This window comes from Gopherus flavomarginatus, chromosome 9 (genome assembly GCF_025201925.1).
Source record: "Gopherus flavomarginatus isolate rGopFla2 chromosome 9, rGopFla2.mat.asm, whole genome shotgun sequence".
Taxonomy (NCBI): Eukaryota; Metazoa; Chordata; order Testudines; family Testudinidae; genus Gopherus; species Gopherus flavomarginatus.
This window is the reverse complement of record NC_066625.1, coordinates 62212285-62239307: the sequence shown is the minus strand read 5'-3', so window position 1 is coordinate 62239307 and position 27023 is coordinate 62212285. Positions and strand designations below refer to the sequence as shown.

Here is a 27023-nt window from a genome sequence, read left to right as displayed (position 1 = left end):
ACATACTTCAGACACTAGCGCCTTTAATCTAGAAGCATTCAAATATCTACACACGTATTTTCCTGATGTATTAGTGAAAATACTCCATATAAAACATCTTTTGTTACATCCCTGTTTAGGCATTTACCTCATCTGTACTAGAAAAGATTCTCATTTCATCCTGAGATGATTTTCTGTAACCAAAATTATCTTAAAACACTATTATAGATACATATCTCCATTTTAGAAAGACTAAAAGGTAGTTTTTAATTGGTGAGACTGAATTAGTCTTCTTTAATCTCTATCAAGAGCTTTAAAAAAAACAAAAAATGAGAAAGTCCATAATACCAGAGCTGGCACTGCAGAAACCCCAACACAATAAGGAAGTTTAAGGAAAAATTGCATGTTTTTAATACCTTTTTTGCACTCTCAGGGCCTGCTTCATCAAAGCGAAATCGGACAATACGGAAATCTTTGCAATAAATAATTAATTCTGTTGGATTAAATTTAAGTTTCTGGTTGGGACCAAGGACCTTCTGTTTCCTCTTTGTGTCATTTACTAAAACAAAAACCAAAAAATTGTTAAAGATCAAGTATAGAATATACACAAAGAAAAATACTGTTAGTTACATTCAGATACCAATACTGTAAAAATTATTATTGTTTGAGTAGAACAGATGATGCTCCTTGTGAGTCACATTATGATCAAATGTCTAGCTCTCCAAACAAAATTGACTTATAGCTGTTGTCCTCATTTTCCCTATGTCCAAATGACCATTGATGATGAATAATTACATTCCACAAACAAAGGATTTCATATACAGCACCTCTCAGCAACTCATCTTGCCTCCCATGTTGTTTAGCATGAGTTCTCTCCTAGCAAGGTCATTTCTATATGATTGACTAATGATGCTTCATTGCTGGGATTACATACAATTTGATTTCTGCCTCTTAAAACTTGCTTGCTCAGCCTCTGTTACTTTTTAAGCATTTCACTAACAACAAAAATAAAACCCTGACTCCTGTGTAAACAGACTGACATTAATCTGTTCAAAATTTTGGAAGGAAAATACTGCACCCCTTATAAACCCATCCCAACCTAATTCAGTTAAAAAGGAAAGAGGACAACACAGCCCTGCGGATGCTCCTTGTGATAGAAATAAATTCAAGTAGCTCACCTCTTCACTCCATCCTAATACTATCCACTGTTTGGCTATGGAGGATTAGGAATCTATGCCAACCCTTGCAAATTTCTCCCAGAGATGACCTCTGTTAATGGAATCAAAAGCCAATTTCAAATTGACAGAGACCACCTGTTATTTTATTTCCTTGGGACAAATGAGTAATCAATCAATCGCGGTGCAGCCATTCCTGAAAGTGGCTTGCTCCCATGCAAATAGATTACATCTCTCCATGCAATCCACTAATCTGCAATATCTAGGATAGATTTTTAAAACCATCTGAGAGATTAATTGCTCAGTAATTCCCAGGATAATTTCTGTCACCTTTTCTATATAGTGGAAAAATAACACCAGTGAACCAACCTGCAGGAAAATAGCCTCTATTATTTATATTAATACAAATTATTATAAATATAATATTATTTATATTAATAACTGCTAATACCAAGGCCCACCAAACAATACAGTTTTTATAATCGTCTGCAGAGAAAACAGCCTTGTTATGGTGGTGTTGACTTATCAAAATTCTATCTGATCCAGTGGAGAGAGGGGACCATTCCAGAAAGAGACAACAGGAAACGTTCAGTGAGATAGACTGTATCAAAAGGCTGATAGATGGGAGTATTGGTATAATGCTGCTCATCCTGTAATTTTGACAATTTTAATAAATACTGTGGGAGCTTAGGCTGGATCACTAAGGTCCAAAAGCTGGTCCTCCAAAACGGGATAAAAGTTTCTCTCTAATTTTAAATTTAACTAATAGATTCCACTTAATTTGCTTCAAATTTACGGCTTCAAAATCAGGAATTACACACATTCTGGCTATACTTTCTGACAGAAGACAGAAACTCACCTGCAGAGGTTGCTGATTAATGACATGTTTAAATGCCACTATAAAGTTAGAGAAACAAGATCACCTTAAAATCAGAAACGCAATATAATGTATTTTGTTGTTTATGACCCAATTGGCTTGGTGGTGGGAATACCACCTACAAATAATTGTAATTCTTATAATCATTAGCGATCTTTTTTCAATTTAAAATCTTACGGTGGAGATGTTCAATTATATGTAAAACAGTTATAAATTAAATGGAAACCAAACAGTTGTTAAAAAGGCACTGTTTGTTGAACAATTATGGATTCAAAATTATAATCTCACATACTTTAAAAGGCATATGAAAACCAAGTTTCATGCACGTCTTGCAAAATTTCTGATTTGAATTTTACCCAGTCTTTAGATTGCTTTTCTGACTTGTTACAAATTAATTTAAACGAAGTTACTTCATAGAAAGACTAATGAAATTCAACCTTAACTGTGCATGATTGTGCCTTAATATAGAAAGCAGTTAATAATTTTAACTTTAACATACAAACTCATGTTTTAAGCTTTTCACCATACTTAAATGACTTTTCCATACCTGTGACAACTTGTTCAATACATGTTAGCGGCACATCATGTTCACCAAGGAGGTGGTTTTTATAATGGAATTTCTGGAACAGAGACAAACTCATGATAAATAACAGGAGCTTTACAGCAATATTGTTTTTAGCATGGTATTTTACAACACAATTTAGAGAAAACACTGACAGATATTTCTCAGATAAAAACAATGTGGATTCTGTAGAAAAAAGTTAAACAGACAATATTTCCTTGGCGTTTTCTAGCCTAATTATGAATCATTTCAGCTTCAAACTGTCTGCAATTTAAGACGAAAAACCATTACTGCAACTATGAAAAGAAAAATGCATGTCACATTCCACGAGCAGAGTCAAAGGTTCCTTTTTATAACACCAGATGTAACAAAATAGATTAAGTGTGGAGGATTGCTCCTCAGAGCAGTTACAGACCCCAGGTTGGAAACTTCAAAAACAGTACTCCGAGCCCAAAACATAATTATACATGCTGCAATTAGCCATCTGCTACTATTGTCACATACTATTTTACAAGCGTAGGAGCTACAAAGAATATAAGCGTGCAAAGGAGTAATTTTTATAGTTTACAAATTTAGTTTAAACTCAGACCACTTGAAGAGAGCAGAGAAATATTATTGGATCACTTCAAATCTAACATACTGTATTGTGGGTTTTTGTAGGAAAGAAAGAATGAGAAAAATGACAGCAGAAGAGACAGACAAAAAATGCATTTGATAGGGAAATATAATGCTATTTTAACATTAATTTAAAAGTATTATGCCTCTGAAGCCTTATATATTATTGGTTTCCAAAACTAAGACACTGAATATTGTTGAATAGAATTATATTAAACTTTAAGGTTGTTACAGCTATGATTAACATGTCACAAAATATGAATACAATAAATTTGCTTTTTCATAAAAGCCATGGCCTTTGTCACCCAACTAGCCACTACTGAGCAAGACTCCTTCATGTATTTTAATTAATGTAGTTAAATAGGCAGGCAATTGAGTACTTTTAAAAAAGTTGTATATGATTACAACATTTTTATTGAAAAATAAGTATAAATGACAACTCAGTTTCAACAACCTTTATTGTATTAAAAATATTATTTGCCAAGATGTTTACAAATTAAACCAAGTTTATGACTTTTGCATGTTTTGCCAGGCCTTTTCCCTTTTCTGTTATTATGAACAACCAGCCTTAATTGTTATATACTGCTGCCTCTATACTAAATATGATAATTTCACTGGTATCTTGTCCCCTCCCTCACTGACTTCAATAGGAGTTGGGCACATATTAAAGATTTTGCTGAATTGGTGCTTATATCTACGTAAAGGAAACCTGGAATTCTCAGAATTCAGTAGGTTGTCCCATTATATTTTCCAACAAATAGTAAAGTCTTTGGATCTTTAACAGCATTTCCCAAAAACCCCTCCTCCAAACAGTAGCTCGCTGTACTGCTTTGATTCCATAGTTCAAATGACATGGAAAATAATACTCTGATGTCAAAAACTTACAATCTGTAGATAAAATAGGGCAAATTAAGGATTGTCACACCCTAATTCAGGATGGATATATCTGAACTTCCTTTGTTTTACAGAATGAGGTTAGACCTCTCAATTATTTGACGAATTTATTGTGGTTTAACCAAATCCATTTTGTTGATCCTATTTATCATAAATCATGATGTATCAATTTTGAGATAAACAAACCTGAAGTGGCATGGGATCATCCGTAATAAATGAAATCTTGAAGTTACTGCAAATCAACTTCCCCCAGAGATCATACTGACTTGTATCTGTTGCAATACATTTTCTCACAAAATTGACTTCATTTACTACAATTTCACCTAAAAACAAAACCAGAAAAAAAAAAGAGTAAGCTATTTAAATCTTTTTAAAGATAGAAACATTACAAAGTTGGTGATTTCAGATAAGGTATTCCCCTTAACCTTTATTTTCAAATGGTAGGTCAGAAAGCATACTAACTTCGATTTTAATATGAAAGCTGGTCAGTGGAAACCAGAACTGCAACCTTTTCATTGAACCACCACTTATAATAGTACTGAGAGAGAGAGAATTAGGTAGTAATTAAAAAAAATACCCGAGTCATGAGTCTACGGGTCCATGAAAATTGTGACATGCCACCACTGAAGTGTTTTTGTTTTGAATCAATGATAGTTTAAAATGATTAAGAATGATTTATTTAAAAAGCCTCAGCTAAAACGTATGGTATGTATAATACATCAGTATGTTTCTAAAACCTTTACTGTTTAAATTATATTACTGTTCTTTTGTGAACCTGCAGGATCCCAAATTTCAGAATCAATCATCAGAAAATCAACCGAGTTATCAACCAAATCCTCATTTGCACATCTAATTATCTCCGATTACTACTTGGACATTCAGACTAATATTCTGAGTTAATCCATGAAAAACGACACATGATTTGTACAAACACACTCGAAAATATCACTCTCCTTTTCAGAGCTTCCACTGTGACCAGCTGATTCATGAGACTAAAATGTTCCTCTGGTAAAAGAGGTTACTTAAAATGCATATATTTAAATTCATCCAGGATTCTTCCCAGACAGAAGTCTCTCAAGTACAAAGAACAGTCTAGGAGAAACTATGCTTTAAACAAAATGAACACACAGAGGCGAACATATTGAAAGCTATATTCAAAAAGCCTTTATAGCTCCCCTCAGAAAATTTTGCCCATTAGCATCTGGAAATGAAGTTCCTGGAAACTAAATTACAATCTGTATACAGCTTCCTCCATTTTACTTCAGGATGTGCAATCTGTTATTTGCTGAATCCCCACATATAAACAAAGTTCTCTTCCATATCAGAGGAGCCACTTGTATTGTTATAACACTTCTGTTGTCGACTGCCACAGGTAAAAAGAGCATGCATATGGAAATTTAAGTTTATAACAGTTTAAATATTTTTAATTATTAAAGTATTAAATAATGCATGCAGCTGATTTAATAGTGATGAAGACTAACTTGCTCATCTAGGAATTAATTCTGCAAGGTTATCTCCAATTGCCAGAAAGGGGACCTGATGGTGCTTAGTACCTTGGGCTCTGGCTGCCCAAAAGATTTCACCATAATGTACTTCACAGATTAGTTAAATGGCAGGAGAAAGCATTTATAGAATCAGACATGGAAAGAGACCTTATTGGGTCACTCACAGTACAGCTCCCTGGTCAGCACATTTTCCAACATTCTTCCCAGTGTAGTTATCACTTGGGAACATTAGAACGTTTCAGTGCTTCCAATAGACTATTCCACAACCTAATACACCTTACTGTCAAGATGTTTTTCCTGATATCCCATCTACATAATCCCCAAATTGTATACTTTATATTTTCTTGTAAAGTAACACCAAATACCACATTAAAATTCCTTTCTGTCATTGAGGCAACCTTCATATACTTTACACGAAGTTCCCTGTCTGTATTAGCGTCTCAACCAAACATTTTTGGTCTTTCCTCATAAGTGAAACCTTCCAGGGACTTTATAATTTAGTTGCTCTTCTCTGAACTCATCCAATGTACCAATATTTCTCTAACAATGTGGTGCCCAGAACCAAATACATTATTTCCCTTAATACTCAAAGAAACATAATTCAGAATGGCTGACTAACACATGCTAAAAATTTGCATGTATGGTATTCCTTTACTGTTCTGTCAACTGGATTTTAATTTTTTAAACACCGTGTTCATTCCTTACAGTTGTTCAGGCGTCTGTTTTATAATTTTCTTGTTATATGACTTTGTAAGCCTGTCTTTTTATGAAGCAGTTCAATAAGCTGAGAGTCAGCTTATTGTTTCACTCTTTTATTAATGGACCTTTTTGTCATCATTACTGCCCCCCCATGCATTTGTAAAACCACCTCTCATTTTACTAATCTTCATTATATATAGTCCTCCTTGCTTCCTCCCTCCATTCCTCATGTTAGTGCAGAGACATTTTAATGTATTGATATTCATTCATCTATTTCAGCAAATTCTTTCTTCTGCCTCATTTTTTATGATGGAAATACGTCAGACCTTTTGACAGCAGTGAAAGCTCCCCTCCCCTTCATAAACACCCCCCTCCCAATTTAAACCCCACTTATAGTCAAATCAGTTTTAACCTAGGAGTTTGGTTATCTAGCTATTCAAAATACTCAGCATGCAAAGGGGTTAGGACTCAGTATCCTGTCAACCATTTTTTTAAAAAGTATTTTTAAGTTGTGTTTTGGGTTTTTTTTAATCAAATGTGAAAGCCTGCAATGCAGTTAACTTTTAACAGACAGAGTTTTCAAGGGCCTTAGTGCAAGTCAATATTTTTTAATAGTGGGATCCCAAACTTTTACCCTGGAGTTTCATATTAAGACACTTAACCTTTAACACTTGTTATTCAGTGGCTATACTGATTAATATGAAGAAGGGTGCAAAGCATCTAAACCTCCCTAAATAAAGGAAACTAGCTAAATAAAGTGGAAAAAAGTATCAGTCTAATACCAAGAAACGTTTTGCTTTAGCCAAGTACACAGCTTAAAAGATGGTTTTTCTATGGCAGTTTCTATGATTAAGCTATTCAGAGATATTATGCTGCACATTTTTACAATGTAGCTGCTTATTTTTCCAGTAAACAGTCACAAGCTGTTCCAGACACGGAACAGCAGTCAACACTTTCATGTGACTTGAACAGTTAAAGAGTTATCCCAGGAAACAAGAGAGTAGTCTGTATGAACTCCGACAGGAAACTAGAACAAATTACAGGGTTACCTCCCATTATATATGAAGCGTATTCAAGTAATAAAAAAATCTACCCAAATTAAATTCATGATTCACAAAGATAACATAAGAGCCCAGAGCTTATTAGTCATTAATCTCCCCATTTGAAAACATACAATTTTAGAGAATTACAGATTTCTGAGATTCTGGTAAACATTCACAATTTTTTTTACTTGACTTCATAGCATCTTGGATGCAGCATACAGCTACTGTTTAAGGGGGCACCCATGGGAACTTATTTTCCATGCCTTCAATATTTCATTTTCTAGGTAAATGAAAATATTGTTCTGTTAACTGTATAGTTTGCAGACATGAACACGCTACGTCTTCCTATCATAAAACATGTTAGATATATTGGTTAGAGCTATATAAACAAAATGTAATTTGTTAGATAAATGAAAAAGCAATATTGTACTCAATGGAACAAGTCTGAAATATTTTATTCCATTTTTTCCTCCTCATACAAAAAAAATATTACGCAGTGCATAGATAGGATTTATGGCATGCACCTTGCCTTCATATTTTTTCTTGTAAGGTGATCCCTAATTGGAGAGACCATAGTAGATTATAGGTAAGGTTAAGATTTTGTCAGAGTTATTTTTAGTACAAGTTATAGACATGTCGCGAGCAATAAACAAAAATTCATGGAAGCTTGCGACCAGTCTGGGGAGGAAGCGGGGAGCGTGAGAGGGGCTGACTGCTGCCGCACGAACTGACAGGTGCAGCCCTGCTGTGTGGCTGAAGCCGAAGAAGTCATGGAGATCCGTTAAAGTCACAGAATCTGTGACCTAATCACATCCTCATTTATCGGTAATGCTGAAACCAGCTTTGCCTCTCAAGGGGAAAATGGATGAGCCTCCTAAATGCAGTGGATAGGCGGGGAGATGATCTCAGACATGGAAAACAGAGGAAGACTGTAATTATTCATCATGGCTACCATCCCAGCCATCTCCTGGGAACCTAGAATCCACCATGACATTACTGGGCTTCACTGTCCTGATCATGAGAAATATCTTGACCAGACCGGGCCAGAGAGATGTGACTCAGATAACATTGCCACAGGCTCTAGCTAAATCTCAAATACCACCTGCGATATTAGACTGTCAGTCATCCTGTCCCACCCCCATCATGTGTTTTCCTTCCTCACATTACTTCTTCTCTTTCCTATCTCTCTCCTTTTGCCTTTTACCTAAGGAGAGTCTGGTCAGGTTGGCCAAAAGTGAATATTTTGCAACACCGCTATGAGCCTGTGATCTAAGAGGCAGATTATAGCAATGCTCTGAAAAGCCCAATGTTGGTACAAGTTTGCCAGATCTCAGTGTGGCTAATAAAACTGTGTGCCACATCTGCTATACTGACTATTTGCTTAGCACCACCATTCTGTATGTACATTGTGCCTTTCACTGGAGGCTTACAAACAAAGCCTCACAACAACCCCCGGAGTGGAAGGCATATTCTCTATTTTCCTGATGGCACAGCAAGATTTATCTACTTTTCTCATATGCACAGAAAGTTTGTGGCAAAGCCAGTAAGAGATCTTGGATTATCTGACTCTCGGACCTAAGCTATACACAAATTAGAACTATTGAGTTTAACAAAAAAAAACCCAGTTCCACTAAAACGCCATGCCCCCAAATTCTCTCCTCTCTATAGTAAAACACGTTTTTTAAGGGGCAATCCTTTCACCTTCAGTCAGCAGTAATATCTGCCAGCTGGGGACTGAGCACTGACATTGTAAAACACCTGGAGAATTGAGATATGAAGTACAGCTGACTTACCAGATTGCTGGTAGCTACAGAGCCATTTTATTGCTGAACAGAGACTCTACTTAAATTGCCAACATATGGCAACTTTAATGTGTGAAGAATTTGATATTAGCTGGGCGTAAGTAGGTCTGTGAAATTAGAATCTTTGAGCGATTCACATTAAGTCTTACATATATTATTCAAGTTTGAAAGATAGCAAAACATATTAGGAAGGGTTTCTTCATTTTACACTGAAATTGGAAGAGAAGACAACACGTAGAATAAACCTTTTCAATAAAAATTGAAGTTATGGATCAAAAACTGATCTGAGTTCCAGAAGGAAGTAAGGCAGACCAACTGAAGATTTAAAAAAGGGAGGGGCAACATCAGGATAGGGGTGTACTATAGACCACCAAATCAGCAGGAGGTGATGGATGAGGCATTTTTTAAACAACCAAACATGCAAAACACAAGACTTGGTAGGAATGTGGACTTTAACTACACAGACAGCTGTTGGAAAAATAATACAGACAAATACAAAATCTCCAGTAAGTTCTTCGCATGTATTAGGGACAAACTTATTTCAGAAGGTGGAGGAAGTGATCATGGGGACTGCCATTTTAGACTTGATGCTGACTAACAGAGAGGAACTGGTAGCAAATCTGACGGCCGAAGGCAATTTGGGTGGAAGTGATCATGAAATGACAGATTTCATGATTCTAAGGAAAGAAAGGAGTGAGGACAGCAAACTGAGGACAATACATTTCAACAAACTCAAAAACCTAGTGCCTAAGGTGTGCTGTGAAGAAAATCTAAGAGAAAAAGTAGTTCAGGGTGCTCGCAGTTTCTCAAAGACAATATTAATAGCACAATAGGAAACTATCCAGATACAAAGGAATCTCAACAACAAGGCGGCAATATGATTCCACCCAGAGGTCTTTAATTACCTGATCAAAAAGTGAAAACATGGACAAATTGCTAACGATGAATACAAAAGAAAAATGCAAGCATGTAGTGACAAAATCAGAAAGGTTAAAGAATAAAACAAGTTACACACAACAATGGACACAAAAGGCAATCAGAAGAGGTTTTATAAACACATTAGGATCAAAAGAAAAACAAAGTGAAGTGTAGGTCCACTACCCAGCTGAGAAGGAGAGCTAATAATGGAGGACATCAAGAAAACTGAAGTGTTTAAAGCCTGTTTTGCTTCAGTCTTCAATAAAAAGGTGACCAGAGGCTTAACAAGGGGGAAAGACACACAAGCCAGAACAGGGAAAGGACAGGTTTAAAGACTATTTAAATAAGTTAGACGCATTCAAGTTGGCAGGGCCTGAAAAAATTCAAGTCATGTCAAACCAAACTAATTTCCTTCCTTGAAAGTGTTACTGGCCTAGTGGATGGGGAGAGCGGGTTGGGGGGCAAGTAGTAGACAGGATATATCTTCATTTTAGTAAGGCTTTTGACACAATTCCTCATGACAATCTCTTAAGCGAACTAGTCAAATGTGGTCTAGATCGCGGTTCTCAACCTTTTTCTTTCTGAGCCCCCACCCCCAAACATGCTAGAAAGACTCCAGGGAGGGCAGCCTCAGGGTTCTGGCCTTCAGACACCAGGTGTGGGTGTGGGATCCCCACAGGGCTTTAGACCTGCAGTGTGCCAGGGCTCCGGGCTTCTGCCCTGTGGGGCACTGGGTGGGGGAGGCCTCCATAGGCATAGTTTGACTTCTATTTCAGGGGGCCAGATATGCACGGTAGGGTGAGGAGGGAGTGCCACCTCCACTCCCTGACTCGCCTCAGTAGGCCACTCACCGTGTTGCGGGACGGGGAGGAGGGGTGCCTCAGCTCAAAAGGTTTGAAAATCACTCAGTGTGCAAGCAGGAAGTAGCTAGGGACTGTGTGCGAGCAGGGGTATAGCTCAGGCTGCAGGGAGAGGGGTAGTGGGGGCTGTGTACAGGCAGAGGGTAGTGCAGGAAGGGTGAGCTAGGGGCTGTGTGTGAACGGGGAGGGGAGTAGCTCATGGTGTAGGGAGTCGCTGCTTCCCAAGGGTTCTGCTAGCTGGATCCAGGTCCCCCACCCAGGCAGCTCTTACCGGCAGTGCAAAGAGTGAAGGGGGGCTGGGAGCTGAGGAGCAGCTGCAGCCCCAAGCACCAGCAGTAGAGAAGACCACTTCATGGCAGCCGCTGCCCCATACTGGCTTCTGGCCTGGGGCTGGGACTTGTTCAGGGGGCAAGGCCTTGGCGGGGGAGACACAGAAGTGGAGGGATGGAACTGCCCCTGAGATTGTCCCACTCTGGTTAAGGCACCACAGTTTGTGGGGGGCCACATCCCCTGTGCCCCTTCCAACTCTGCCCATGGGCTCAGGACCTCAGCTCTGTGGGCCTCCTGGGCTCGCGGACCCCCTGAAACCTGCTCATGGCCCCCCAGGAGGCCACAAACCATCAGCTGGTTTAAATGAAATTACTATAAGGCAGGTACACACAATTCTTTGAAAGAATATATTCAAAGAATAGTTATCAGTGGTTTGCTGTCAAAGTGAGGGAGACCATATCCAGTGGGATCACACAGAGGTCTGTGCTGGATCTGTTACTTCTCAATATTCTCATTAATCACTTGGATAATGGAGGGGAGAGTAATCTTGTAACTCTTGATAAATAAGAGAATGGATCTGAAGTTAACAAGATGAAATTCAATTGAGAAAAGTGCAAAGTATTTGGAAAAATCAAATGCACAAAACAGGGAATTACTGGCTAGGTAGTAGTACTGCAGAAAATCACAAACTGAATATGAGCCAATAACGTGATACGGTTGTGAAAATGGCTACTATAACTCCAGAGTTTATTAACAGAAATGTCAGCGGTAAGACAAAGGAGGTAACTGTACAACTTTACTCAGTACTGGTGAGGCCTCAGCATGAATACTGTGCCCAGTTTTGGTGTCACACTTTGAGAAAGATGTAGTTAAATTAAAGAAAGTCCAGAGGAGAGCAACAAAAATGATAAAATGCCTAGAAAACCTGACCTATGAGGAACAGTTAATAAAATGGGGCATGTCTAAACTTGAAAAAAGAAGCCTATGGGAGGACTTGATAACAGTTTTCCAATATGTTAAGTGCTGTTATAAAGAAAGGATGATCAATTGCTCTCCATGTCCACTGAAGATAGGACAAGATGTAATCAGCTTAATCTGCAGTGAGGGAGGTTTAGGTTAGATGTTACGAAAATCTTTGAAATGCTAAGCAGGGCCGGATTAACTCTACTGTGAGCCAGGACTATTAGATTTTGTGAGGGCCCTGGCGGTTTGGAGAAGGGAGTGGGCTCAGGTCTGGGGACTGGAGTGCAGGAGGGGGTGCGGGCTCAATCTACTTCGTGCGGCTCCTGGGCGGCAGCACAGCAAGGCTAAGGAAGGATCCCTGCTTGCCCTGGCTCCACGCTGCTCTGCTCCCTGAGGTGGCCAGCATGTCTTGGCCCCTAGGCAGAAGGGCCAGGCCGCACTGCCCACTGTGCATGCCTGCAGGTGCTGCCCCTGCAGCTCCGATTGGCCGTGGTACACGGAAAATGGGAGCTGTGGAGCTGGCGCTGGGGGCAATGCACATTGGGGCTGCAGGGGCACATCAGCGAGCCAGCACTCGCAGCTCCTGCCCATTGGGGGGCGGTGTCATAAACAGATAGCTAAGGGTTAATGTCTCTTTCACCTGGAAAGGAGTAACCTGAAACACCTGACCAGAGGACCAATCAGGAAACAAGACTTTTTCAAATCTGGGTGGAGGGAAGTTTGGGTGTGAGTTCTTTGTCCTTTGTCTTGTGTCTGTGCCCTCTCAGCTATGCGAGTGATTGTTCTATCTCCTGGCTTTCTAATCTTCTGTTTCCAAGTTGTAAGTACAAAGATAGTAAGACAATAAGGTTTATATTGTTTTCTTTTGTATTTACATGTGTGTAGTTGCTGGAATGTGTTAAATTGTATTCATTTTGGATAAGGCTGTTTATTCATTTTTTTCTTTTAAGCAAATGACCCTGTATTTGTCACCTTAATACAGAGAGACCATTTTTATGTCCTTTTCTTTCTTTTTATATAAAGCTTTCTTTTTAAGACCTGTTGGAGTTTTTCTTTAGTGGGGACTCCAGGGAATTGAGTCTGCAGCTCACCAGGGAATTGGTGGGAGGAAGAAGTCAGGGGGAAAATCTCTTCGTGTTAGATTTACTAAGCCTGACTTTGCATACCCTCTGGGTGAACGGGGGTGGGGGAGAGATTAGCTCTCTCGGTACTTGTGTTTTCCAGGACTGGAAACAGGGAGGGTGGAGTCCCTCTGTTTAGATTCACAGAGCTTGCTTCTGTATATCTCTCCAGGGACCCAGGGAGGGAACACCTGGAGGGGAGGAGGGGGAGGGAAATGGTTTATTCCCCTTTGTTGTGAGACTCAAGGAATCTGAGTCTTGGGGTCCCCCAGGGAAGGTTTTGGAGAGACCACAGTGAGCTAGGCACTGTATAAATCCCTGGCTGGTGGCAGTGTTATCAGGTCCAAGCTGGTAACTAAGCTTGGAGGTTTTCATGCTAACACCCATATTTTGGACGCTAAGGTCCAGATCTGGGAAAAATGTTATGACAGGCGGGGAGAGAGGGAATGAGACATGCGACAAGGCTTGGGGACCGCTGACCAGCTCGCAACACAGAGACTTGCTGTGGGCTGGATGAAAAGAAGCCATAGGCTGCGTCTTGCCCACAGGCCTGCAGGGCCCCCTTTAGCCCAAGGCCCTGGGCTGCAGCCCCTAAAGCCTCTGGATTAATCTAGGCCTGACACTAAGGATACTTAAACACTGAAACAGGCTTCCAATGGAGGCTGTGGAATCCCTGTTACTAGAGATTTTTAAGAACAGGTAAGACAAAAACCTGCCAAGCATAGTCTAGGTCAGTGGGGGGCAACCTGCAGCCAATCAGAGTAATCTGCTGGCAGGCCGCCAGACAGTTTGTTTACATTTGCACGGCTACCCGCAGCTCCCAGTGGCTGCAGTTCACCATTCTGCGGCCTCTGGGAACTGCAGGCAGTAAACAAACTGGCGGCAGGCCAGTAGATTACCCTAACAGGCCGCAGATCACCCACCACTGGTCTAGGTATACTTGGTCCTGCCAAAATGCAAGAGGCTGGACTAGATGATCTCTCAAGCCCTAAATTTCTACTGTAAAATAAATCAAAGACTAATTGTTGTTACTATTTAGCAATTAAAGTATATACACATCTGTATCCTGGTAGTGCATATTTAGATAGGCATTTTTAACAAGATTTTTAACTAGCATAACATTTTATATTTGTTCCAAACATGATGGGCAAAATAATTAACTTGAACAATTTCTTAACTAAAAAAGTGACATATTCAATAATTTAATTATGAAGTTAAACTGAAGTCTTCAGGCATCTTTAGTCATTGAACTGGCTTTTGCTAGTTGTCCTTGCTGGAGAGCAGAATACTAAAATAGTGTGGGTTTATTAGCATGAGCTAAGCATTTAAATGTAAATTTTCTTTCATTCACTTCTAAATGAATCTTTTGTTCAGTATGCTCAGTAGAGACTTTGAAGTTCAAACGGAAAAAAACTCTGATAAGATTCTACTTAAGCTCATGAAGTACTTTTTAAAGCTCTTTTTAGGGAATTTTCCTGAGCTCTTTCAATGTATTAGAAGTACTACAAAAGATCAAGAAATAATGGCATGCTTGTTAGATGATACCACCTGTTAAGATTTTATATAGTATCGTTTCCCCATGAATTTAAGTTTATATGTATTCTATATTCAGCATATTACAGTGAACAATTGTGAAAATACTAATATACTATTTTATGCATATTTACATTTAAGAGTTGATTCTAAAATGTGAAAATTAGACCTGTACCCACATTTTCCAATAGGATAGCCTGATACTGTGACTACTAGAGAATGGAAAATTAGTCTGATTATGTGTTAGTATTGAATGGAGAAAACGGGATGCCATTTAAAAAGATAAAAACAACACTCTCATTTTCATATGGTAGTCTGCATATCAGTTTTAATAATTTTATATAAAGCACAGTGCCTGAAGAGTGCTCAGAGTTTTTAACAGAAGAGATGAAAGAGTTTAAAGGTAAATTTTAGAAATATGCTGAGTGAGAACAAACAAACAAGGTACTGGTGTGGATGGCCTGACTCAACCTTAACTTCCAAGATAATCCGTCAAATGTAATAGAGATTTATTATTTTTTTGAGGTATTGCACAGTATATCAACCTGCTTACTTATATTACACAATGATTCTGCATAAACCGAATAATCATCAGTAGCTATTGGAGGAGATGGTTATGTTTTTCAATCAGTTATTTTAAGTTATAAAATAATTTCACCTTCTGTAACTAAGTCATGGATACAAAACAGACATGTTTGGCAACAGCAGCAATGGACATAGAGTTAGAGTAGTGCAAGGTTTGTCAACTTTTACATCGAACACAAAACTAGATGTTCTCAAGAACTAAGCATATTTTAAGGACTACTTCTCTGTAAGTCTGTTTAGTTGACAGGAGGGAAAATAAGAAGTGGTATAGTAGTTTTTTTAGTAGGCTGTTAAAACTCATTATATGACATTCTGTTCTCTTTCTAGGCTCTCTAGTGACTTATGGTATGAACATTTGCCACTGGTCAGAAGTCACTGGGAGAGAAAAATTAACTGGCAGCATAGTGCCCACTTTTTTTGCAGAATACACAAGGAAAAACAAACAGATTTAATTTTAAAGTAGACTCAAGCAAAACCATTTTTAGGTCTGGTTTCTATACAATCAAATCTAAACTAGATGAAACCATTCATAGTTGGAAAAATAATTCAGACAGATGTTCACAAAATACCTAACATATCTATACAAGTCAGAAACTTTAGAAAAAACAGATCTCAGCATTCTTGACTGTAAATTAAGATCATCGATATGAAATGGTCCATAAATGTAAGTTTGTATCCAGAATCTAAAATTCCAGATAATTCTTAGAAGTGGACAGAACTCATAAATCAGTCCTTTATAATACACCTCAAAAAATAAGTAAGCCGATGCACAGAAACATACCACAAAGTTTACACTGGATCTTAAAACAGGATGTATATGGAGATCTATAATAGCATATAGTGTTAATAAACTGCTGCTCTGCTTATGTTAGGAACTAATAAGTCAAGTGTTTGGTTCATTTTTAATTTTTTTTGTGGTATGAAAGATCAGTTTGCAGAAGTAATATGCCAAAAAAAACTGGAAATTAATCTAAAAAATCTCTACAATTTATGGAACTAAAGATTGGTAATATTTGCATAAACTGAAAATATGGTGCAAAAGGAAAAACTTCAGAGAATTATTTCAAACACATATTTTCCAAATAAAATTCCAGTAATTTCTGCAGTGTTGAACAGAGCTCCATACACATGCATGGCACTGACTTAAATGAAGTTAAAACAGTTGCAGGTGCTACACCAATGCCTAACAGCTTCTGCTAGCTTTGGTAGTTTTACAATCACAAGTTATTTTCATTTTTTTTTTTTTGAAGGGGGTGGGTGGAAGGACTAAGATTCTAATCCTGCAATGTGATCTAATATATCTAACTAAAAAGTTAATGGGATACCACTTGGCCCTGTGCTAGTGAATTGCATTGTGGAACATAAACCTATTTAATTGACTATGCCTGTGAATGAGTGAAATTGACTATATACAAAGTAAATCTAAAGCCATTTTTCTTTCAGTTATAGTAACATTAGATGTTACTTATAACATGACATATATATTCAGTGTTACTTTTAAGATCAAATCGGACCTGCTTAAATCTAACAGAGAAAAATACAATACAAAATATGGAAGTGGTTGCGATGTGGCAGAAGAGAACTAAGGAGATCATACTATTTTATTAATCAAGAGTCATGGGTTTTAAAGGAGAATTGGAGGGAGGACAGACATTTAACCAAGAGAAACGAGTTTTAGTTTTGCGATGGCTATTTTTAAGGCTGTATCATGGCAAAATTCAGCCTCTACCACAGTATCCACAACCAAAGTTCAAGATCAAAACTACCTCTTAACTGTTTGACTTCAAGCTGCTAACAGTTAAAATAAAATTAGGGGAAAAATTGTAACTGGCCCTTTTAAGAGGAACAGGATCCAGTGTACCTGTGACTCCTCAGCTGCCTCCTAATTGAGTTTTAAGAGAGGGCACCCTATCCATATAAAATGGGAGAGCCGGACAGACTGAGTAAGAACTATGAATTGCATGTGGTGCATTTCTAATGACACTACTGTGTGTAATAATCCAGGTAGTTACTGGAGAAAATGTCCATCTATTTAAGAATGAAAGCAATAGATCTGACAGTCTGGTCTGAAGTTAAGGGAAATAGCAAAGATAAGAATACTGGAAAAATATACAAGGAATGTTGGGAATTAAAAAGACAAAATGCAGCCTGACTCAATACACTCCCTCATGCTCATAGGGTTTAAACGCAAGTAAGAGTTTAGTGAAAGAGGACTAGAAAAGAGAAAGAGTTGTCCCATATGACAGATTAAGTATTTTGATTTCTCAGCTCCAAGTCCCAGAGATGCAAAAGGCTGCTCCTACTCTTCCTGTTTTTTCATCTTTACATCCATCAGTATATATAAACTTTATTTTGTAGCCATTATGACAGCTGAATTGGTGGGAATAATGTTAGCATTAAACTGTATAAGGCTCACTGCAGATCTGTTATATTTTCAGATTCATTATCAGGTATTCTGTGAATTAAAAAGGGTACCTCAGGAAAGAGGAATGATCTAAAATGAAATATTGTGTTTGACTGAGTTAATAAGCTCAGGCATGAACATAGTACCAGCCTGGATTGCAGCACATGCTGGGACACATGGCAGTGAAATAGCTGATAAGGAAGTGAAAAATGCTTTTAAAAATGGAGAAATGGATACAAAAAAAATCCTGAGTAAGCAGTAGTTTAAACGTTTAGTTTAAAAAGAAAAGTCAAGAATTGTGGACCAAGGAGTACAAAAGAGGAAGATTCTATAAAGTATGACCCAAAATAGAGGATGATGCACTACTTCAAAGTTATCAAAAGAATCAGTGAAGGACTCTCATTTAGACTGTTAACTGGTCATTGTGATTTGAAGAATCATTTATATTTATTGAATAGATACAAGGATACGTAACTCATGTAAGGTTAAATATATATATGATCACCTGATATGGGAAAGCAATGAGCGTTCCCAGGAAAAAAAAAAAAAAAAAAAGGTTCCTTATGAAGAATTTAAATGCTTTAAGGTGACAGAAATGTGGGATTTAGTGAGAGTATCAGGAAACTGAGGTGATATTAAAGTGTTATTACCTTTTTTAAGGATAAAGAGCAGAGTAAGAGTGCAGTGGCATGAATGTAAGAGGACTATAGTAGGTGGTGGTTATAGATTGAGTCAGTCAGTCAGAGAAGGTTGGAAGATGACTGCTACCAGAGATTAGGAGACTGGAGTTCTTTGGGGAAAGCTGCAGAGAGCAGAAAGATCTCCACAGGACCTCCCTGGAAAGAGGGAAGAATTTTCAGGAAGCTAGTTGAAAGGCTAGCCTGCTGACCTTCCTGAGCCTCAGAGCCCTGGCTAAAGAAGGCTGGAGGCTGAGAGCTGCAGAGGAGATGTCTGCTGGCTCTCTGAGCTGAAGCTGTAGGACCAGAGAGGGCTGAAGATGAGGCATGGGTGAGAGATAACAGAGCTTGTCATAAACAGATAAGAAAAGTTAATAGCACAGAAGTACTTTATATCTCTTTGACTGTAAAGGGTTAACAAGTTCAGTAAGCCTGGCTGTCACCTGACCAGAGGACCAATCAGAGGACAGGATACTTTCAAATCTTGAGGGAGGGAAGTTTTTGTGCTGTGCTGTTAGTTTTGGTTGTTGTTCACTCTGGGGGCTCAGAGGGATCAGATGTGCAACCAAGTTTCTCTCCAATCTCCCTGATACAGGTTCTTATAGATTCAAAATATAGATTTGAATCTATAAGTATATGAGTACTAGGTAGATAAAGCGAGTAGGCTTATGTTTGTTTTCTTTATTTGCAAATGTGTATTTGGCTGAAAGGAGTTCAAATGTGCATTTGGCTGAAAGGAGTTCAAATTGGTATTTTGCTGAAAAGATTTTAATTTGTACTTGTATATTTAGGCTGGGAGGGTGTTCCCAGTGTCTATAGCTGAAAGACCCTGTACCTATTCCATTTTTTTTTTAATTTACAAAGATAATTTTTACTGTTTTTCTTTCTTTAATTAAAAGCTTTTCTTGTTTAAGAACCTGATCATTTTTTTATTCTGGTGAGACCCCAAGGGACTGGTCTGGATTCACCAGGGAACTGGTGAGGAGAAAGGAGGGAAGGGGAAGAGAGAGGTTAAATTATCTCTGTGTTAGGATTACTTGCTGCATGACTGAGAACCCACACTTCCTTAACGTGGTTCAGTCATTAAGACCAGCATATAGTCGATGCAACAGAACAGATATTGCAGGCAAACTGTTGGATACAGAGTATGAAAGAGAAACTGAGCAGTATGCAAAAGGTCTTGAGGGTAAAATTGTTAATCCGAGTCTTGATGGGTGAAGCAATGTCCACAATGATCCTGTTGTAGGTGCTTATGTGACAACAGAAGAAGGGAATGTCTTCCTTACAGAAACAACTGATACATCAGGAAATGCACACACAACAGAATACTTACAAGAAGTAGCAGTAAAAGCTATAACAAACTGTGAAATAAAATAGTAGGCAGCTTGGTCACAGACAATGCTACAAATGTATCCAATATGAGAAGAAATTATTTAGAAGAGAGTCCCAAGCTAATAAATGGTTGGAATGCTCATTTGATGCAATTCCTAGCCAAAGACTTCAGTGTTCCAGAAATAAAAGCTAATGTTGTTGAAACTGCAAAATACTTCCCTAACAACCACTTTGCAGCAGCTGCTGTGAAAAAAGTGGGAGGAACCAAGCTAACCCTCCGACAAGACATGCAATGCAATCAGTAGTGGACTGTTTTGAGCACTCTATCAAGAACTGGACTAATCTGATGACAGTTTGTGAACAAAATTGTGAAAAAATAGATGGCAATGTCACAGCCAAAGTTCTCAACATTGGGCTTAAGAGAAATGTTGAACATATGCCGATTACCCTGAAGCCTATTTCTGTAGCCTTGAACAAAACACAGGGAAATAACTGTTTTACTGCTGACACTGTTGAAATGTGGAAGGAACTGAGTGAGATCTTAAAAAGAGAAATATGTAATGTCAGAGTTATATTACAGGCATTACAAAAATTACAAAAAAAGAATAGGACAAGGACAACCTCCAGCTCATTTTCTTGCAGATATTCTCAATACTTTGTAACAGGGTCAAACCTTAACTGCTGAAGAAGAGGAGTTGGCTATGACATGGACATGCAGCAATCATCCCTACATAATGCCAACTATAATAAACTTCAGAGCTAAGGGTGAACCATTCAAGAAATATATGTTTGCTGATGATGTTTAAAAGAAAGTCACATCGGTGAACTGGTGGAAGTCACTTAAGCACTTGGATTCCTACACTGCCACGATCCTTGATTCAGCATCCAGTGGAGGAGTAAAGATCAGCAGCTGTATAGACACAAATAGCAACTGCTGAGCAGAATGCTTGTAATCTGCTCTCCTTTCCACAGCAAGAGAGCTTGGCTGAATCAGGAAGATATTCAGGGTTCCATGCCAAGAAGTAGGAATGGGCTTCAGAAATTTTCCTTATTTTACTGAAACTATAAAGATAAGTTATTCCCTTGAAATTGGAGATTTAAGACTTCCACTGGACAGAGAAATGAGAAAAGCCACACATGTTTTGTGAATTCTCAGATTCCTGCTTCTCCCACTAACCTGCTGTGTGTCTTCAGGTAAGTCACTACTTACTATCTGGACTTCAATTTTCTCATCTGAAAAGTTGGGATAACTAATCTTACCCGCTTTTTATAAAGCATTATGAGATGTGCAGATGAACAGAGCTATGTAAGCAGTAAGTACATATGTTCACCATTTGGATAGACCATAGTACTCAAGATGCTACTTTACCTCTTGTAAAAACAAAAAAGGACCTTGGTTTTCACTAAGTACTCCTCCAGTAAGCACAAATTGACTATTATAATTTCAAAAGTTACTAGGAATGATACTGTCTACAAAAAGCTTGATTTTAAATCTTCATCTATATGTTTAATTTTACCATTAGGAAGTGGAGTCACAAATGGAAGGTGAACAAATAGCACAGGGATATGTATCAGTCTGCCTGCATCCTGGCTAAACACTATACCGTGATTTAGACTTTATACAAATTTTAGAACATAGACTACGTGTGAGCAGAACAAATGGTCCTGGGTATGAACAACATGAAACAAAACTGTTTTTAAAAACTCCACTGAGGTCTATTGCCAAGTTGCATGTTCTGTTGCACAGCATGGTTGGCAATTCATCTAAACATAAAACAGCTAGAATATAATTTAGGACACATTTTGTATACTATACAATTTTGAAAATGCTTATGACAATGTCTCAAATGCTATAGAACTTTTTAGTGAAACAGCAACTAGTGTAACCAATTCCCTGAAGACTGCTTGTAAGCAGAAAACTTACATACAAGATTTACCCTAGTACACAATTTGTAAAATCATTAGTCATAACTACAACTCTTCAAAAATAAGCCAGCTAGTATTCTATTAACTAGGTATGTCACACTGCGGGGGACTGTCTGCCAGACTACTTGTTGTTTCTCTACTCTGCTCATTAGAAATATGTTACCTGTTCAGATCAATAAACTAATAAAACAAAAGAGGAGAAAATATTGCTGAGGCCAGTGTTCCAAACAATTGTGGCAAGCATTCTTGATCAGGAAAAAGGAATGGAAGAACATAGAGGAAGGTAAAAGAAAACAGATTTTAATTCTGAATATAATTACATATAAAGAAACTTTCAAACTTAATTTGAGAATGAAAATGTCCTGCGCCATAAAATGATTAAGTTTTCACTGTCTACTATTACAGTCCCAGTACTGACAGCAATTCTGGTTTTAAATCCAAGACTCATGATATTTGCTCTTCTTTTCTTAGCACCTCACCTCCCTGGAGTCATGCGATTACACTAGATTCTGAGTTTTCATTTAAAAAAGTAAAAAAGGTAAGCCTCCTGGTGGCAGAGAAAAAGACTGAAAACATGAACCCTAAAGACTCAATTTATTTTTAATAACATCCTTGGATTTTTGAATGCTTGGGGGTGGCAATACTGTAGTCCAGCCACAGCACTCCACCAGCCGTCCCTACTCCCTTTCAAACACAATACAAAACTTAGAAGACAGCATAATGAGTATTTCACCAAACTTCTAGCTTTGGATTCTAGTTTCCACTAACTCTATTGTTTTCTAAAAACTACTATATTTTAGGAATTAACAGTTTGGGACACCAGATATTTGCAGTTATCAGAATTACTAAGATTATTACCCTAATTTACAGAGAGTTTCATCTCAAAGAATTATAAAACAACTTACTAACTATATACCACTCTTCAACCCCTGAAGTTTAGCTCTACTAGGTTAACATACGGTGGGTTTTTTAACAGCATAGGAAACATTATACAACAATTATTGTCAGGAAATCAAGAATGCAATATTCAGTTAATTGCAAGGGGAAGGCAAGTAAAGCAGAAGGTAATTAAACAAATTGGAATTTGGACAGAAACTTGGCTTTATGTCTCATTGAGAAGTCAACACCTATAGCACCACATTGTGTGTGTGTTTATAGGCTTTTCTATGGCACTAACTGTATTTCAGACATGCACATAAGCACATGCTTAGCTTTAAGCAGAGGTAGTCTCATAGAAGTCATTTAATTTATCCTGTGAAATTCTGAACTACTATCCACCCCACTTTATAGATTGGCACACAAAATGAAGCAGTTTGCCCAAGATTACACGGGAAAATCGTGGAAGAATGGAACTCAGATCTCCCAAGATCTTAATCACAACACTACACTTCTGCCCTCACCATGCTGGAGCACTAATTTGAAATTAACTCACCTCTCAGACCAATTACAGAACAGCTCTAGTGATTTCCTGCATTAGCAGCATTTATTCAGAAGGATGGTGACCTCAAGAAGGAATGGCGGTAATGGGAGTAAGCGGGCAAAATACTCAACAAATTCAGAGTACACAAAGGCCTATTCCCTCTTGGGGAAAAACAAAAACTGAATTTATCCTTAAAAAACAAACCAACCCTACACTTTGGTTGTTTGCTACTGTAATGTAGCATGTAAGACGCTGAACAGCATAAAGACTGTTTAACTGTTTTCTACAGATAAACAACAATCTTTGCTGTTTGGAAAGTATCTACATTTTATAAGCCCCAGAACAAGATCCCATACGTACTTTCATAAGAAGATGCAGTCAATCAATAATTACTCATTCAGGTAAAAATAAAATACTGAAAACTAACCAAAAAGATTCCTCTCCCCGTCCCCCCACAAATTCAGCACACTAAACTTGATCTCAATACACAACCGCATTGCAGTAGTTAGCACTGCTTGATGATTAACGATAGTCAAATACCATGTAGTAAGTAGGTGAAATAATTAACGTGCACACTTGAAACAGTTACTTATTACTTTTCTTGTTCACTTTGAGGGTTGCAATGTCTAAGTCAATTTTAGACTTAGCTGATTACACAGAACCACAGAAATGAAGGGCTGGAAGAGACCTTGAAAAGTCATCTAATCCAACCCTCGGTGCTGTGGCAAGACCAAGTAAATCTAAACCATCCCTGAGAAGTGTTTCTCCAAATGTTTTTAAAAGTTTCCAATGATGAAGACTCCACGACTTCCCTTGGAAGATGTGACGAAGTGGGACTCTTCTTAATGTTTCCTCTGAATACTGTGTGGGTGCCTCAGTTTCCCCTATGCATTTCTTAAGTCTCTAGGGGGTGAGACTGTTGCAGAGCAAAGGGCCAGTGCACATAAATGGCTGACACTCTTATCTCCAGACAACTAATGGCTGGGGCCCTTTCCTGCAGCAAGGAGATAGCTAAAGATGTTGGAGAACAAAGATCAGGTGACCTTGTTGCCCAGGAAAGGAACAAAGCCCAGAGGAGGAGGAGGGGCTGGAGGGTGAGTCAGTTTTGGAGCTAGCTGAGAATGAGGAGTGAGTGCAGATGTGGTGTCTGGCTCGCTGCCCCCAGGATGGACCCGGCTGAGGGGTCATGTTCTCTGTACCTACAAGTTCTGTTTTAGACCATGTTCCTGTCATCTAATAAACCTCTGTTTTACTGGCTGGCTAAGAGTCACGTCTGACCACAAAGTGGGGGTGCAGGACCCTGTGGCTTCCCCAAGACCTCACCAGGGCGGCCTCGCTGTGGGAAGCACATGGAGGGGCAGAGGATGCTGAATGCTCCAAAGGTCAGACCCAGGAAGGTGGAAGCTGTGTGAGCTTCTTGCCCTGAAGACAGTCTGCTCACAGAGACAAGACTTCACCAGAGTCCAGACTGGCTTTGTAAAGAGTAGTTCCAGAGCATCACCTAGGAACTCCGTGACAGAAGCCTATTCCAGATCTTAACTAATCTTATAGTTATAAAGTTTTTCTTAATAATCTAATCTAAATCTCCCTCACTGCAGCTTAAACCCATCATTTCTTGTCCTACCTTCACTGGACATGGAGAACAACTGATCACTGTCCTCTTTATAACAGCCCTTAACATATTGGAAGACTTATCATGTCAACCCTCATTCTTCTTTTCTCAAGACTAAATATGGGAAGTTTTTGTAACCTTTCCTCATAGATCAGGTTTTCTAAACCTTTTATCATTTTTGTTGCCCTCCTCTGTATTCCTTCAATTTGTCTATATCTTTCCTAAATTGTGGTGCCCAGAATTGGACACAGTTCTCCAGCTGAGGCCTGACCAGTCCCGATTAGGGTGGGACAACTACCGCCTGTGTCTTATATACAACACTCCTGTTAATACACTCCCAGCTGTCTTTGCAGCTGCATCATATTCAGTAATCCTTTTCAGAAGTACTATCACCTAGACAATTATTCCTCATTTTGTAGTTGTGCATTGAATTTTTCCACCTTATAATAATTTCACCTAGACCACATTTCCCTAGTTTGCTTATGAGAATGTCATGCAGAAATGTGTCAAAAGCCTTACTAAAATCAAGATACATATGACTACTGCTTCTGCACTATACACTAGGTTCGTAACCCTATCAAAGAAAGAAATTAAGTTGGTGTGACACAATTTTTTCTTTACAAATCCATGCTAACTATTCCTTATAATCCCATTATCCTCCAGGTCCTTACAAACTGACTGTTTAATAATTTGTTCCAGTATCTTTCAGGTCCTTCTCCCTCCCCTTTTTAAAGATAGGTACTATGTTTGCCCTTCTGCCACCTTCAGGGACCTCAACTGTCCTCCAGGAGTTCAAAGATAATTACTAATGGCTCCAAGACTGATTCAGCTAGTTCCTTAAGTACTCTAGGATGAATTTCATCAAGCCCTGCTGACTTGAATATATCTAATTTATCTAATTATACTTTAGCCATGATAACAATATCCCACTAAAGTAAGTGATAATTTAGGTCATCTATTTTTCTTATCTGTATTTAAATATATATGCTTAGATCTGTTCTAGCAAAAATACTCCCACAAAATACAAGCAATGTTTGCAATCAACCACCATATTTATTGCTCTAATTAGTAAGGAATAGTTTGTGATTCAAGTAACAGCTATAGTATAGTAGGCTGATGGAATTTTTAATGTCAGAACAAGATTTTATAATTCCATGTTTCTCTGAGATACTATAGTTCTACCTTCTGAATAAAGTTTTATTTTCTTAATAAAGAGGTAGTACACGCAGTTGGACATCTTGGATTCTGATATAAACTACTGATTATAACGCATGATAAAAAGCTACTCCTCCTTTCCATCACAAGCTCTTGAAATAGTATTAGGTATTAGTATTTCAAACTATTTCACAAGTTCAAAAAGCTTAGAATCAGATACTGGATATTCAGTAAGAGAAAAGGAATGAAGACTTTAGCACAGAGCTGCCACCCACGTCACACAGGCAGGGCTAACCAGAGGCGCAAAGGTCTGCCCATGTGGAACCGACTGCAAAATCGGAGCCTAAATCTGGTGATCCAAAGAGAGAACCCCCTAAACACTGGGTCACAAAGACTATAAAATTACAGTGCTTACCTGTTTCAGATAAGCAAGTAAATATCAAGGCATGAAATTTTACAATCCTATAACAAAACAAATACCCACCTATGTTTAGTTTCAAGAGTTAACAACTAAACAACATTAGAAAATCTCTCACAGACAAGAGCCAGAAGATTTTCTTACTGAGTTACAAGCTGCATTCCCTTAATTACTACATTAAGGGTAGAATAAAAGTTATTATTTATTGGTCAAACAGCAGAGAAAAATAGAGTTACATGCATGCTATTAATCCTACAAATACTACCAGAGTGAATAGAAGGCACTAAAAAAAATAACCCTGTGTAGACCTCTGTCAAATCCTTGATTAATATTTACCTGGCAAAAGTACTGGTTCCAGCTTTTTAATCCTGGGCTCTGGGGTTATTTTGTCTTCAACCTGAAACAACAGCAACATCACAAAAAAGTAAAATACTTATAAAATTAAAGATATATATAGACTGGGAATGGCTGAGCCATTACAAACATTGAATCTATCTCCCCATGTAAGTATTCTCATACTTATCAAACTGTCTGTACTGGGCTATCTTGATTATCACTTCAAAAATTTTTTCTCTCACTTAATTGGCCTTTCAGAGTTGGTAAGACAACTCCCACCTTTTCATGCTCTCTGTATGTGTATATATATCTCCTAAACATATCGCCAATCTATGCATCTGA

The 27023-nt window shown here is 38.2% G+C and overlaps 1 protein-coding gene across 1 annotated transcript in view; it reads right to left on the bottom strand.

Moving 5' to 3' along the window:
- Positions 1-27023, bottom strand: part of MTMR10 (myotubularin related protein 10) — a 63832-nt gene that overhangs the window by 31613 nt on the left and 5196 nt on the right. The window contains exons 2-5 of the mRNA XM_050967938.1: positions 26682-26742; positions 4289-4425; positions 2579-2651; positions 396-538 (exon numbers count right to left, since the gene is read on the bottom strand). Of these exons, the coding sequence (XP_050823895.1) occupies positions 396-538; positions 2579-2651; positions 4289-4425; positions 26682-26742 (414 nt within the window). The remainder of the gene's footprint in view (positions 1-395; positions 539-2578; positions 2652-4288; positions 4426-26681; positions 26743-27023) is intronic.